Source organism: Oryzias melastigma, linkage group LG14 (genome assembly GCF_002922805.2).
Source record: "Oryzias melastigma strain HK-1 linkage group LG14, ASM292280v2, whole genome shotgun sequence".
NCBI classification, from domain to species: domain Eukaryota; kingdom Metazoa; phylum Chordata; class Actinopteri; order Beloniformes; family Adrianichthyidae; genus Oryzias; species Oryzias melastigma.
This window is the reverse complement of record NC_050525.1, coordinates 8,510,486-8,526,449: the sequence shown is the minus strand read 5'-3', so window position 1 is coordinate 8,526,449 and position 15,964 is coordinate 8,510,486. Positions and strand designations below refer to the sequence as shown.

Below are 15,964 nucleotides of genomic sequence, written 5' to 3'. Positions count from 1 at the left end.
CGGTGAAAACGAAAGCTGTCCGTTTATCAGAGCCATGCTCGAAGCTGGAAGACGTGGAGCATCTCGTGAAGCTTTATTTACAGATCGGTTTTAAAAAAAAAGAAATTCTGAACATTTTGGCGACTCGAAATCAAATCATCATCAATGAAGCTGACTATCCGGGTCGGTAATGCAGAGTTTCACATACCCAGAAGCTCTTTCATCACCTTACTGCATGTCTCTGACGTGCGCAGAAAAAAAGGAGAGCGTAAACAGTTCTCCGCACGCCCCGTTCTCCACGTGAATCGTCCCGTTTCAACACACAACAACAACAGGGGATGACAACAGTCTGTCACGTTAGCTAAGTACACTGAAAATTCCGAAAACGATTCCTCTTCAGATGAAAGCATCACACAGAAATGAATGAGATCTGATCTTTCACGGAGGAAGAAATGACTGGTGGACCGCTGTGAGTGTCGATGGTTTCATCAACGGATCTGCAGAGATCCTGCAAGCCACCATCAATGATTAATAAACTGCAAATCAAACAAAGAAACTTCCAAACATGTGCAATGTTTTAAACATTCAGTTTACCTGTTGAAATCAGAAGCTTTTCACAGTTTAGTCGGTCTGGTTCTGCTCACAGTGTTCATTCACAATAGGCTCATTTCGATTGTAAATCTCGTAAATTTACGACTTTAAAAATCATAATTTTATTTTTTTTTTTTTTTTGGTGGCCCTAATACTCCGTCGGACCATAACACCGATGTTTATAGAATTCAACTTTGCCGCAGCGCACACACATACATGTATCTGCAGACACCCTGGGTCCGCCTGCATTCTGCTGCTGGCGCTGTCTCACTCACATGACGTCAACGCGTCACGTGACCCAAATCGAGCCGTTTCTGAAGCAGGGCGAAATGCGAGTGTGATTTGTCGTTGATTTGGCCAAATTTTACAAAAACCTGCGTTTGTCAACGGTAATTATTTGTTATTTTTGATACATTAGAACATATGGAATATATCTGGATACTTATTTTAGCTTTGTCCCAGCCCATTACTAGTCCTTTAAATACTCTAGGAATGTTGGGGTGGAGCTACCTCGCCCCCGCCTACAACTAGGAGGTGAATTTCTAATGAACTTCTGCCACTTTGCTGAAACTATGTTCTAAATGTTTTTATTGTGCAATATTAAGAAAGCACGTTTTTTGATTTTACCTAAAAACAGCATGATCTTAATTAAAAGTATACTGGGAATGCTTTGAAAATAGATCAAAAGATGATCAGAGAGGGACTTTAAGCCATTTGTCTGGTCAGAATAAAAGTGTTTTTCTTTTAAAAGAATAATGTAATTCAACTTCAGGGTCCTTAAAGTCTTAAGTCTTAAATTTTTTTTTGAGTGTCAACCACTCATCCTCCAAACAGTTCTTAACCATGTCCACGTTCATTTTGTTTTCAGGAAGCGGAGTGCAAAAAGGAAATGATGGATGTGAAGTTTGTTGCTGACACAAAAATGGCAGACTCCAAAAGAGAGCTGGAAATGCAGAAAGCCTCCTTCAATCAAGAAGTGAACACGAAGGTACCACGGCGCACCCGCTGGACTGCACACACGTTAAAAGCTGTTCCAGTGTACGAAAGCTTGTGCTGGTTTTCAGAAAGCAGAGGCTCAGCTGGCCTTTGAGCTGCAGGCGGCGAAGGAGCAGCAGAAGATCCGCCTGGAAGAGATCGAAATCGAAGTGGTACAGAGGAAAAAACAGATCACCATTGAAGAGAAGGAAATCGACCGCACTGAGAAAGAGCTTATCGCCACGGTGAAAAGACCTGCGGAGGCCGAGGCCTACAAGATGGAGCAGCTGGCTGAGGGCCACAAGTGAGTCCTCATAGACTGCAGTAACCCCGATCACTATTCTGCAGCCAGACACTAAACCCTCAGCTGTTTGTTAGGCACAGGTTTAAGCAAATATTTGTATTTTTGATTGATTTTATTAGTTTAACAAAAGCTTCTAAAAATAAAGACATTTCTGCAGCATGAGTTTGTATAAATACAGGAAAAAATGCATCTTCCTCCAAAGGGAAAAACCTTATTGAAATGTTTGTTCATTTATGGAAAAAATTCCTTTTAAATAACCTTTCACATTTTAACAAGTATTGAAGGCAAATATGTTCAATTTTACTTATTAAAATCCTCTTATAATCAGCTTTTGCTCGGCTGAAAGCACCACTCCTGATGTTTCTGCTCCTCACCTCAGAATGAAGAAAGTGCTGACGGCTCAGGCAGAGGCCGAGAAGATCCGCCGCATCGGTGAGGCCGAGGCCACCTCCATCGAAGCTGTGGGGAAAGCCGAGGCCGAGAAGATGCGGCTGAAAGCTGAGGCTTACCAACAATACGGTGACGCTGCCAAGACTGCTCTGGTCCTCGAGGCCCTACCCAAGGTATGTGCATGAGCTTTGTGGAGCTTCTTCTTCATCCTTCTTTACTCTGACTGTCTCTGCTTAAACGCAAAAAGCAGAAGACTCACAGTGGTTGGGTGGCTCCTGTTACAGCTGGGAAACCTTGACTCTGAACCTGATTTGCAAATGTTACACAGCAGAGTCTGGATTTGTCCAACACTCTCCTCACATTTAGTTTAATTAAAAATAGGGATGTCCTGATTCAATCAAGTAATTCAGTTTCAGACTTGATTGGAAAAGGATGGTGTATCCTGATTAAGGATTGGATATCTATAGTATTCTCTTTATTATGATCAAAGGTTTATATTTCAAGCTTATTATTACAGACTACTAGAAGTCTGCTTATCATGACCAGATCACAGCATGTTATTTCTGTAAAGCTCACCAGAATACGCCATTAGTTTGATCAAAGGGGGAAAAACTGACATCAGTGTCTTAATGCAAACAACAACCTGCTAAGGTATTTTTAAAAATATTTTTAATAATAAACAGTGAAAGCAGTGATGCTTCTGCCAAGAGACCGTCTACAAATTGTGAGCTCCATTAAAAAAAATGAAATAAAAAAAAAATATTTTTTTTTATGTGTTACAAAAGTATCAGCAGAAACTCAACATCAAATGACTCTGAATTAGATTAAAGAAACCTGATATCCCTTGTTGAAAGTAACAGTTTTTGTCTTTTTTTAAAAAGTAAAGATGTCTAACAATTTCTTTCTTGTCCGAAGATTGCTGGGAAGGTGGCTGCTCCGCTGTCCAAGACGAATGAGATCGTCATCTTGAGTGGGGAGGGCAGCCGCGTCACTGGAGAGGTCAACCGCCTGCTGGCTGAGCTCCCCGTTTCTGTCAACGCGCTCACCGGGGTCGATCTGACCAAGGTGAGAGTCTCTCTGGTTCTCACCGGATTACAAGGCCGAATTCCTCCCCTACCCCTACAGATTCTCCCTGCCCCTACATTTAGCACTCCAAACGGAGAGTTACGTCAGGCTCACACCGCACGTGGGAGCTCTGTAAAGCGGCGTGAAATGGAAGCTTCTTCCCTATTGTGCAGTCCACACCTGACGGGAGCCTGCAGCGGCCGACTCACGCCGTACAGCCATCGTTTCTGCGTCTGGTCTTTTTTTTGTGTGAGCCGCGAGCGATCTGCGTCAATTCTGGCTGGAAAATATAAAATTATGGCTACTGCGATTGACAAATGCAATTATATTTTTGTTTCTAGACAGACTGTAGAGATGAAAATAAACACACACAAAAACAGACAGACACTGAGACAAAGATCAACGTAGTGGGCCGACGACTGAGCGGCGGTTTGGTTTGGGAGTCTGATGATGGAAAATAGTTCAAAATAACCACAGCTTAGCAGAAGAGCCTGTTGACCGTCGCGAAAAAATACGTGTCCGGTGTGAACTGGAGGTTAAGTAGATACCGCCCGCACACGGCTTTGCATCGCTTATGCGTCCAGCGTGAACCAGGCGTTATGGAAAAAGAGTGTCTTCAAATTTGGACGCATCTACCTCAATGTTCGCCCATCAGCGATGTTAGGGTGTAGCTGCCAGTGCTCGCAAAATACATAAAAACGTCAGTTTTATAACGAGACAGATTTTTTTTCCCTAAAAACAACCAAACTTTTTATTTTCTTTTGAAAACTGCTTGTTGAAACCCCGTTTGCCCTCTGACCCCACAGATCCCTCTGCTCCAGAAGATCACCGGCCCTCAATGCCAAGCTGCCATCTGATGAAGACCCGCTGGACAGAACCTTTTACTGTTTATCTGCCTCAGTCATGAAAACATATTTTTTAGCAAAAGACCCCTTATGCAGCTGCATTTGACAGGAAACATTTCACACTTAGTGGTTGTTTTATTTTGAAATTGTTTTAGGGAGTTTTTATTTTCCTCAGGAAAATAAAGGCCGCTAGCGTGTTGTTTCTGTGCAGTGAAGTTCCTCCTGTTGTGTGCTGACGTTGTTGAGCCGTACAGGTCATCTGAAGGCCAGTTTAACGGTTGTTTGGGAGAAAGAAGAAATGTTTCGGCCGGGTGAACTTCCTTCTGGACTCTGGAGGAGGCCGTTTGGTGTTGGGTGTGCAGTTAGAAGCTCCGTGTTCGTTTCTTGAGGCTCAGTGAGGTCGCTCGCAGCTCCCTGGACTCCTTTCCTCCTCGCTTTCAGACTGTAGGCAAAGCTGTCTCCAGATCTTTATAGACATCCTTGTGATTGAAAAGAAAGTTTTATAGTTTATCAAAGTATAAATATTTGAATCACTTCTTGTAAGATAATCTTACCTCACAGTAAACTGTCTTGTTACCTGTCTTCTCATTCTGAAGTGCAGTGCCTATTAACCACTCAAGTGCTCAAACCTTTGTAATGGTTTGGCTTTATTTTTTTTTTGTTTTTTTAATTCCCCGCTTGCTCTCAGTAGATCTGCTTATACTAACCTTAGTGTTGACTCAGCTCTTTTGTTGTGTGTTGTACACATAAAGCAAACACAAAGCCATATGCAGCCTTAACAGAGACCCTGATGGCGCTTTAGTTCCTCCTGCATGTTGGTCTCTCAGGCTCTGACTTCAGTCCGTGTTCCGCCCCTCAATTACCTTTTTTCTTCTTACACATTGAAATGGTTCATTTTCACTTTTGAAGATGTTGGATTTACGGTATGTTGTAACAGTAGAAGTAGTTTGGGAGAAAAACGTCCATCGTTGGGAAAACAAAAATGTAAAGAAAGCCTTTAAGGTTTGATTTTCACACAGCACTTTTAGTGAAATATTGATATACCACTACTGTGTGAATTTGTTGGAATCAGAAGCAGCCAATGAAATGACCACTAGAGGGCAGAGTTTCTACAGGATTTTCATGAGCCTATTTTAAACCCATCCATCTTCCTTGACCAGATGACTGAAAACTGTTGACTTGCTGTGTAAATGTAGATTATTTCTTCTTTTTAGTGAGGCCATTTTTCTTATCTTAAAACCAAAAGACACTCAAGACTTGTTTGTAGCCGGTTTGTTTACATTTTTGCTCCCTTCTGTTTTAGACACGATCTTCATTTAGCTGTTTGTGATGGGATTTTTTTCTTTTTTTTTATTAAAAAATGTGTGAGTTGATCAGGAACGTGCCATTTACACCAACAGAGATCACCTGATAACCATAAATATATGCGACCTGCACGTCTTTCTACTGACGAAAGACACTTTTTTTTTTCTCTCTTTCTTTACATGATTGTTGCACCACATCAAAACTGAACTCCAGATTCTCAGACGACCAAGACTCTTCTTCTTTATTTTAGGGAAAAAAGTGTTGCATGTGACTTGTTGCTGCTGAAAGCTCACACATAAACTACCTTCTTCGTTTCAAATGTTAGCATTTGTTTTGGTCGATTTGTGCAGAAAGCTTTTTTTTCTTTTAATACATGCAAACGTGTGCATTTTCACTGACCAAAGTGATTGACAACCGTACATACTATGTTTTTCCTGACCCTCATTTGAAGAATGTGGTCCATTCCAGCCAAACACAACCCCGTTTTAGTTCAGTAAAAGTCCTCCTGTGCTTTAGGTCGCCCTTCCTTTCAAACACATATTGGATTATACACTTTTATATACAATTATGTAAGGGGTTGTACGCTTCTTATCGCCTCGTCTGTTTTCTTTGCCATCAGCTTTGTGCTCAAGAGAACCTGCGTTTGCTTTAGATAATCAGAACTGAAGTAACTTCTGTTTCCTTCTTGTAGCATGTGGGAAAAATGACCAAACATATTACACCTATGCCTTAACTTTCATCTACGTCCTTCTGTTGTTGAAATGTCTGTTTGACGTCTTGTTGGGACTTTGCTTCCCCTCATGTTACACTGAATTCTGGAGACATGAACCAGCATGTCTGTTTCAGCATGTGCCCATGGTGTTCTGTGTATTCCGCACCACCCTCTAATAAATGATATATATCACCAACTGTCGGCCTCTGGGACATTTCATTGCAGCTTCAAATCTTTCATAATTCAGAAGAGAAGAGAAAAAGGCAAAAAACGTGATTTCCTGGATTTTTCTTTTTTTACATTCTGAAATAAGTATTTGATCCCTTGCTAGTTTTGTATTTTTAAAATGAAATGGACAGTCTGGCATCCTAACGGTAGGTTCATTTGAACAGTGAGAGATAGAAAATTAGGAAATCAGCTTTAAAGAATTGATATAAATGTATTTGCATTTCACTGAAGGAAATAAGAGTTCTGGTTCACACAGACCAGTTAGACTCTCCTGTCAGTCAGACTCCAAACTCTCCAACATGGAAAGACTAAAGAGCTTCCAAAGGATTTAAGGGAGAGGATTGTAGACCTGAACAAGACCGGAATGGACGCCAAAACCATCAGCAACAAGCTGGGGGTTAAAGGTCACAACTGTTGATGCTCAAACACAAGATCATGAGCATCAATCCACCTGTAGGTCTGAGGCTCCAAACAGATCTGAGCAGGTGGGGTTTCTAGGATCATGAGAACAGAGAAATCCTCCTAAAACAACACGGCAGGAGTTAGTGGAGGAAAAGCGGCTCGTCGTGTTAACAATTAAAAAACTGAACATAAACACTGGAGCTCCAGTCATAGAGTTAAGTGAAACTTAAACTGAACTACACTTTTTATAAATTTGCCAAATTATTTTTTTTCCTGCAACCCTAAAACATGATCACTTAAAATAAAATAAAAAATAAGTTCTAATGAATAAAGTAACACAAGAAAAACATATTTTTGAACACTTTAGATGAACCTTTATTGATCTATTTGGTAAGTGACAAAGGGGCAAATAAATCCCACACAAAAAGGATTTAACACAAGTTTTGCACATTGATAAAACATGAAATATCTTAAATTTGTCCTCTTCTGTGATCCTTACTTCCTCTCTGAATGTAGTTTACTTTCTAGCCCTGTTCTTCAGCATTATTTTAGGAAGGAAAATAAACTAACTCTTACTTTTTTTGCTTTTAATGGGAACTTTTTTTTATTTCAGACGGAAGTTCCTAAAATAAATAAAACACTGCTGTGTTCTTGTGACAGACGGTTTTCCAGGAGGAAGTATTTCTGGAGCCTCTGACGTCCCACAGCGTTTGGGAGACCCCGGCTGCTGTGACCCCTGACATCTGCAACTGAGTGCTTCAAATGTGCTCATAAAAGTTTCAGCTCCCAAACGGTGTGTACTTTAGGAGATCCTGATCCATCTACAGATGCAACCGGCTTTGAATTTTTCATCAAAGGGGTGTACTATCTAATTTATAGGAGTTTCCAGAGCTCCTTTTTTCTTTTTCCAGGAACTGCCTTTTCCTTTCAGCAGAATAAAGATGTTTTCTGAAAGGGAGGAGTGGATTTTAACTTCTAATCCAACAAAATCTGTTGTTTCATGAGTTGAGAATAAACTTTCAGAACTATTTGCTTCTGCTTTGAGGGAGTTATCGTGTGACAGGTTGCAGGAAAAGCGGCGGCTTCTCTGCTGCTGCAGATAAAGCAGATAGTCCTGCCTCCGCCTTTATCTGTGCGGCCAGGAGACCCTCTCACACCCCGACCTGGACCCCACACCCTCACAGGGAGCGGGTCACCATGGCAACCAACACGTTCCTACCAGACCCAACAGCTTCTCACCGAGGGATCCAGAGATGCAGTTGAAGATCGACCTAAACATCAGCTAAAGCTTTCTGATCGGGAACGTTCCACAAAGACAACTTTTATGAATGAGTTTTTAAACATTAAAACATTTGAGTGCTGTTTAAAATGTCTCAAAGTGAGTTTCAATGTTTTTTTTTTAAAGTTTATTATATAGAATTCTACCATTTTGACTAAGACTATGTTTAGAAATAAATATTCATTAATAAATTTTGATTTAACAAATCAATAAACATTTAAACCAATGTCTTTCATTTTTACGCCGTTTTGTTTATGCAAGAGACAAAATACTCACTATAAAATATCAAACTAAAGGAACTACTCTTGAAATATCTTTTATAACAATCAAGCTTTAAAAAAATAAAATGCTAATACATTCTAATTCAAACAAAAAATACAGAAAAATTATGTTTACCTTTATCCATGGGAAATTATGCCATTTTTTATTTTTTATTTTTTTACCAAATAGAACTTTTTGTGTGTGAACATCTTTGTTTTGCATTTAAAAATGGGAAAATGTTTTTATGTAAAGCACATGTGTCAAAATCAAGGCCCGGGGCCCGGATCCGGCCTGCCGGGTAATTCTATCCCTCCAGATCATTTTATTTTATTCTTATTGATGGTCCAATGTTATCATGCGCTTATTTCTAACTTATATAATTAACAAAACATATTTTTATGGAGGGAAAAGTAGTGATTTATTTAAGGTTTCAGTTGATTTATTCTGGAATACTCCTGCCTTTTTATTATTCATCATTATTTTAAAAAGTTACAGCTTAAAGTTTTAAAAAATCACATTTTGCTAGCTTTTTGGACTATTTTGGTATTTAAGATTCATATTTCCGCTACATGTAGCTGTTTTGGCTAATTTAGGCTTTTTTCATTTTTTTTTAGGATATTTTGAACTTTAGATATCTTTTTCAGCTATCTGTTTTGGCTAACCCACGCTTTTTTTTTTTTAGGCTAATTTGGCATTTAGCTAATATTTTAGCTGGCTATCAATTTCAGCATCTTCATCTATCAGCACTAGCATCTTCAGCGGCCGAATTCAGCTTACAGCATTCACACTAGCATTATTGCTGGTAATGCTATATATCAAATTCATAATTATGTTAAATACCTGTTTCGCCCGCGACCTAATGTGTGTTTTGGATTTTGTCCCCTTATGCGATTGAGTTTGACACTCCTGATGTAAAGCGCTGCGAATTACATCAGTATGAAAAGTGCTCAATGAATAAAGTTTGATTTTATACATCAAAATAAAAGAAAAGTTAAGTCAAAAGTCATTCTTATTTTTCAAGATTTAATAATTCACAAAAAGGTAAGTTTAGTAAGAAGTTAAATGATTTCATTAATTTCTTTTAAGTCTGCAATTGTTTCAGTTTTTTTAAGTTTACAATACTTGTTAATTTGATGTCATCGTTTTTCAATACTTGTATAATCATGAGTGTTTATTTTTATATTTTTAAGTCTGTTGTGTTTCTTGTGGCAAATGGACCTTGAGTCTGTAACTAAGTATCTAAACAATTAGTTAGAAAATGGAAAAGTTTGAATAAAATGTGAAGATCCCAAACCACCACTAAGACCAGTGAGGCATTAAAACTGTTTATTTGACTCAAAGATTGCGGCTGACAGACAAACACAAACAGACAACAGGAAGGACATTTCTGTGAACTCAATGCCACCTCCAGCCGGGTGTAATAAAGGGCGTAGGCCGCTCTGGACTGAAGCAATCAGGGTGCGAGCAGATAAGGAGTCCTGTCTGGTCCGCCACAGATGTCATCACGTATGCAAATGAGCCCGGGGGGGGCTTTAAAGTGTTGCTGCCTAACGGCAGGAGCAGAAAGGAGTCGTGGAGCAGACGCCTTCGAGGAGCGCGAGCTGGAGCAGAACCACAGGTCCGGCGAGACGGCCCCGAGCACTGCGTTTCAGGTGCCGCTCCATCTGGAGCCCTGGACAGGATATCATCTTATACTGTAAGTTTAATAAAGAGACACTACAGTATAGATGATGTACTATCCAGGGTTTCATTCCACCTCTGCTGCATCAAACCGCCACCAAAACGCAGGACCAACACAGAGGAGGGCCGTCAAACCGTTACCATTACTGAGTTTAGTAATGGTAAGGGTTCTACGGCCTTTGCTCACAGGCATCGGAACCAGGAGGAAGACGTCACAGGAGCTGCTGAAATGTCTGTCTTTGTCTTTTAAATAAAGTTTCTGGACTCTCACATGTGCGCTTCATTATTTAAAAAAAAAGACGTTTAATCAGAGGAGAGCAGCCGTTAGACGCAGCTTTTTGAGAGGAACTCCGCCCACCTCACTGTACAAGTTTTCTGGATAGCAGAGCCGTTTTAGTATTGGGTTATTGCTGCACTTTGCCATCCAGCCATCCATTAGAGACGCGGTTCAGCCTCAGGGGCAGAGCGGGAAGAAGGAAGCAGCAGACGACAACAAGGGGGTATTTGCAGTGGTCTGCTAAACACTCAGGTGATGTGGGAGAGACGGACTAACATAAAACTCCTGCTTCCACTGAAGATGAAGCCTTCAAAATGTTGGTTTCTTCCTGTAAAAGTCCTCCATCTTTGTCACTTCTTCAGCTTGGCGGTAATCTTTAGCCGCACCTCCCTCAGTATGACGCGGCTCAAGTCCTCGCCGGCCTCACGAGCGATCTGCGCCACCATCTGTCCTGAAGCTCCGATCACCATCTTCTGCAAACACCAAAATAAAAAAACACCACAAAGAACAGTTTTTTTTCCTTTAGAAAAAGCTAGTTCAAACACACTCCCACTTCTATCTGAATATTTGATAAAACACCTTTAGACTTAAAACTCAGCTTCACTCAGATGAACTGATGATAGAATTTCTACCAGGAAGTGCTACCGATTCTTCCCCATAAAAAAAACAAAACAAAACACAACTTTGCAACTTCCTTGCCGCCGTTTCAGTCTCATCATCAAATATGTAGAGCTCTGAAAGGCTGCTCAAATATTTACAAGTTAAAAGGAAACTGGCAGGAGTTTGGAGGAAAATTCAGAAATAAAAAAATAAACACCAGCACAGAGTGCAGCTGTCACCAGCTCCTTCATCTCCACCTGTGGACTCTACTTCCTGAATCATTGAGGAGAAAACAAAACGCTGCCCAACAGAAAACAGATCGTCTTGTTATGGAGACAACACAATGCAAAGGGTGTGTGTGTGTGAGACTCAGCAGTGCTATGAAACTGTTATACTAACAATATTTTAGACCAAAGTTGAAGAAATGCAATCATTTCTGGAGTGAGCTCACATTTCTAAGCAAATCTATTTGCATCCTGGAACTATTTAATGAACTAACAAGCTAAAACGCTGTGGTAAAGACGAGCACAATAAACAAGACCATTATAGATCAACAGAAACGCCTCCTTCACTTCACGGAGGCGGTCAAACTCCTTCATGTGATGTGTTTGAGCTGACAATGAGAAAAGCCGCACATCTTAAATCTTTAACTGCTCAACCAAATGGTGGGAAACATATAGAAAACACGTTTTTAAAAATATTGACTGTGTTATTAATCCCCAAGGTACGGAGCCCCAAAAGGGACAATAAAGAAAAAATACAATTCTGGTTACTAAGTGATGCACACCAGATAGTAGCTGGTGCGCGTTTAGTAACTAGACACATTTTTTTTACTTATTTTTTTTAGAAAAATATATATTTTTTTCAGTTAATATCTGGTGCACACCAGTTACTAACCAGAACATTTTCTTCAGTTACTATCTGGTGCGCACCAGCTACTAACCAGAACATTTTCTTCAGTTACTATCTGGTGCGCACCAGCTACTAACCAGAACATTTTTTTAGTTACTATCTGGTGCGCACCAGAAACTAACCAGAACATTTTTTTCTAAAAATTGAAGTGAAAGAAAAATAATCTGTATAGTAACCAATGTGCACCAGTTAGTAAGTAGAATTTTAATTCTTTAATTTTTAGGCAAGGCAAGGCAAGGCAAGGCAAGTTTATTTGTATAGCACATTTCATGTACAGAGACAATTCAAAGTGCTTTACATAAAACATTAAAAGAAACAATCAAAAGAAATAGTAAAAATGTCATTCATCATCATTCAAATCATTAAAATAAAATTAAAAGAAAGTAAAAAGATTTTAATTTAAAACAAGCATAGATAAAAAGTGCGGACGTAAACTTTTGAATACATATTAATCAAATGCAGGGATTTTAGGGAAAAAAATTCTGGTACTATCTGGTGTGCACCAGTTACTAACCATAATTGTATTAATTTCATCAGAGTGGGTTTTGATGGAGAACACATTAAAGTTTCAAGAGTAAACATCCTGCTCAAAGACCTATCACCAGAACATTCAGAATATTTTTCTAAATGACTTTTTTTAAGTAAAATACATGTATATTTTTACTCGTTTCATTAGTCTGTTGAAATAAACTTAAAAAAGAATAGAAATGTTACCTACCATGTGAGACTCTTTCTTTGTGTAAAGCTTCACAGAAATATCAACCTCCCCGTCCATTCCTTCTTGCCAGAGTTCAATTGTCTGGAATAAGATATCAAACTTGTAAAAATAGGTTTTAATGTATAAATAAATCTGAGCCAAGGGTTTGGAAAGGCTACTCTGTTCTGAATCTACCTTCACTCAACCAGAGTACTTTAGGTTCTGTCTGAGCTGAACCTAAAGAACACAAAAGATCCTCTTCTCTTAAATACGGAGTTTCTCATTAGTCTAGATCTTCCTGAAAGCAGAACCAGTACACGGGTCTGAGCAGGAGCTCGGACTGCACATGCTCGGTAGCACCAGCAGGTGGCTGTTGTGAGAGCCATAAAGGGGGGCTCACCTGTGTGAGTGAATAGGGCACTTCCTGTGGCAGATACTCCAGGAGCTTTTCTCTGATGAGATTGGTGCAGACTTCCTCTGGACTCTGGTCGGTCAGAACCTCGCTGTGGTACTGCCACGCTCCAGGTTTGGCTGCAGCCATGAAGTAGCTCTACAGGTGCGACAGATCACAAATGATGCGGTGGTTAACTGTGGTCCAACAATTCTTTCTGTTTTTTCTTTTAGCCTAAAGATCAGTGAAGCTGCTCGACTTCACAGTACTGAGCATGCTCAGTTCACTTTCAGTAAGCAGCTTTGGAGTGTTTTTCCAAAGCTCAGTTAGATCTGTGTACATTTCTTGAGGTTTCAGCAGATTCAGCTCTAAAAACACAGGTACATTATTTTCATGTCCTTGACACACTTTTTACATATTTGTTAGATAGATGCCGTTTCCAAATCCTCATTAGGATGGTCTGACCTTCAGCGTCTCCACGTCCTCGCTGTCCACAGACGACAGCATGAACACGTCCTTGAAGTGAGGCCAGCCCTGCTGGTTCCTCACCGATGAACTCTGCTCTGCGTTGTCTTCAGAACTACACTCCGAATCTCTCTCCAGCCTTTTTTCTGCCCAAGGAGGCTTGATAATTGGCCTGATCCGCATTTTGCGTCCGTTGACCACCCCGCAGGTCAGATGGGCTGTGATATTCAACAGTCTGTCCTTGGCTTTCACCAAGTCCACCTTAAAGCCAAAGAAAAAAAATAAAAATACGTCTTACTCACGAATGAGTGAAGCTGGGAATACAAACTTCATCTAACTGCTGTTTATGGGTTTTTGTCATAATAAAAATGTTATTTTTGTCTGTTAGTCTGGTGTGGTTTAACACCCCACCTATAAAATATTTAAAAAACTAAAATAATTTGGTGCAACCTTATTGAGAAAGCTAGTTTCATTGTAGAACTATTTATCTGACTGGCAGATTCAACCACAGTGGTGGAAATGTTTCCCAGCCAAAGAACAAACATGTTTACTTACATTGTTAAGTTGGATGTTTATACAGGAATGGATAGAACTGTCCTGGTTCCAATTACTTGTGAAACTGAGGATGTTCATGAAAACACAACATGGTTTTTAAAACCAGCTTAGATCAAATGTGAAAATGTTCCGTCTGAGTTGTCTGTCACCATTTGATATACAGTGTGTCGCATGATTATGTTCACAGAGTCACTTTGAAAGGAGAATCAATAAAGAGCTTCCAATGACTGTATATGAAAGCCGGATTGAGCGATCCCTCCCCGTCGCATTCCAAACAGGAAGTACGTGCTGGTTCCTAGAAGCCAAAATCCCATAGACTTCAATAGAGAAGTAAATAATTATTACTCAGTCGTTAAAGGGTTAATTCCTGAAATCATAGTCTTAAACCGTCTGTGTGCTGCCCCCTACAGGTTGAAATGAGGTATTACAGTTGAATTTTGTGATTGTTCAACTGGTAAGTCCTACGTCATTTCAGAAGTTTAGCGTCATCGTCCTCTGAGCTCCAGTATAAAAGCCCCGCCCATCTTTGATTCTGCAACAGTCAGTCGTTATTGTTTTAGCTTGGCTTGAAGTTGTGTTGCCTACAGTTGTCTACTGGCTTAAACAAGGAGGACTTAGAAGTCAGACAATAGTGATAAAGTGCAATTGGTATTAAATCCAGTTAAATCCATCCTGTGATGAGATTTGCAAAGAACGTTTCACTCTGGATCATTAATATGTTAGCTTTTATTAGCTATGATGCAAGCATCATTTAGCCACTGAGACACAGGTCTGGGTGATGAGCATCTGCCTCGGGAGAAGGTGGAGCAGAAAAATCCTCAACCTCCACAAAAGGTTCTGTGGGGAAATCGGCATCACTTTACTTGTTACCACTCTCCATATTGTAGATGCAGAGTGACTACGTTACCTCAAGCTAACTTTTTTTTTTTTGTATTTTCCAAATCTGGTCTGGGAGTGGGGACAGGATCCAACTGTCCTGTCCTGTTACCCTTTAACATACCAATCCGATGCCCCAATAAAACTAGGCAATCTCACGTGGAAATGTTTGACTGACAGATTCTTCCATGCCTGATTTCAGTGGAAGGGGCGTGGACATCCAACAAGTTCACTCCTGAGTGGTTGCCATAGAAACGATACTCTCTGACTGACTTGGACCAATCACAGGCTACTTTCTGATTCCAACATGGCGTCGTTCCAACAAAAAAGGTGACTTAATTGACTTTTGCTTATAACCAGAAGGAATTTTCTACGAGTGATGTCACACTCACTCAGTCCAGTTGCCATTTACAGTCAATGAGAGCATCACACCTTTAAAGTGTAAACAAAAACTTTTGTGAAACAATAACCTATTTTTCCTTCATAAAACCCTGAAAAATGAGCCGGTTTGTACTTGTTTTCAACTGTTAACATTTCCATATTAAGGGAAATTTTAATCATCCTGATGCTACAAAACCATTTAAAAAAAACTGCAAAAGTAATGAAGTCCATGCATTTAGATGATTTAATTTTTTTTTAACAAATACGTGGTCATTCAGTCTAAACAGATGTTTCAAAAGATAAGTGTGAGCGAGGTTACCGTGGTGACCTGCAGTACACATATCCTGATATCAGCAGCTGGAAACGGCGTTCTTAGGATTTAGCAGATATCTGGTTATAATTAATGTTTTTGATCCTTTAAGATGACCAGCTGTAAGGTTCACTTTGCTCTGAGTTAAGACATGCAATCATAGACAATTTCCTAATAGAGCAACATTTGTTATTAAGATAGAATTAAATTGAGAAGAACACTTTCATGTGCAGGAAAGTACTGTTCTGTTTTAGATTGGAGGTTTCCAATTTGTAAATATCAGAAAAAAAACTGTTATACAACAAAATAACTTGTTAGTTGGCTGTAAAAAGTGTCTTTTATTTAGGACTTGTTTAAAACTATCACATTTTCTTCTTTGATTTGCTTTTCATCTTTTCATTCGAAAAAAAAGTGAGTTAAGTCAGCAGCTGGTTATTTTTTTTGGTCAAAAAGAATCAAATGATGCATCAAACACCTTTTTTTT

At 39.6% G+C, this 15,964-nt stretch overlaps 2 protein-coding genes across 3 annotated transcripts in view; one reads left to right on the top strand and one right to left on the bottom strand.

The window, feature by feature from the left end:
* LOC112138959 (flotillin-2a) overlaps positions 1-6,363 on the top strand; it is a 21,453-nt gene extending 15,090 nt beyond the window's left edge. For both annotated transcript variants that reach the window (XM_024261642.2, XM_024261632.2), the window contains exons 7-11: positions 1,439-1,558; positions 1,635-1,849; positions 2,229-2,412; positions 3,155-3,304; positions 4,111-6,363. In XM_024261642.2, coding sequence (XP_024117410.1) covers positions 1,439-1,558; positions 1,635-1,849; positions 2,229-2,412; positions 3,155-3,304; positions 4,111-4,161 — 720 coding nt within the window. In that variant the 3' untranslated portion in view covers positions 4,162-6,363. The remainder of the gene's footprint in view (positions 1-1,438; positions 1,559-1,634; positions 1,850-2,228; positions 2,413-3,154; positions 3,305-4,110) is intronic.
* A 3,282-nt stretch (positions 6,364-9,645) lies between these two features.
* eral1 (Era-like 12S mitochondrial rRNA chaperone 1) overlaps positions 9,646-15,964 on the bottom strand; it is a 9,071-nt gene continuing 2,752 nt past the window's right edge. Inside the window, exons 8-11 of the mRNA XM_024266526.2 lie at positions 13,359-13,619; positions 12,903-13,052; positions 12,524-12,604; positions 9,646-10,766 (exon numbers count right to left, since the gene is read on the bottom strand). Coding sequence (XP_024122294.1) covers positions 10,644-10,766; positions 12,524-12,604; positions 12,903-13,052; positions 13,359-13,619 — 615 coding nt within the window. The 3' untranslated portion in view covers positions 9,646-10,643. The remainder of the gene's footprint in view (positions 10,767-12,523; positions 12,605-12,902; positions 13,053-13,358; positions 13,620-15,964) is intronic.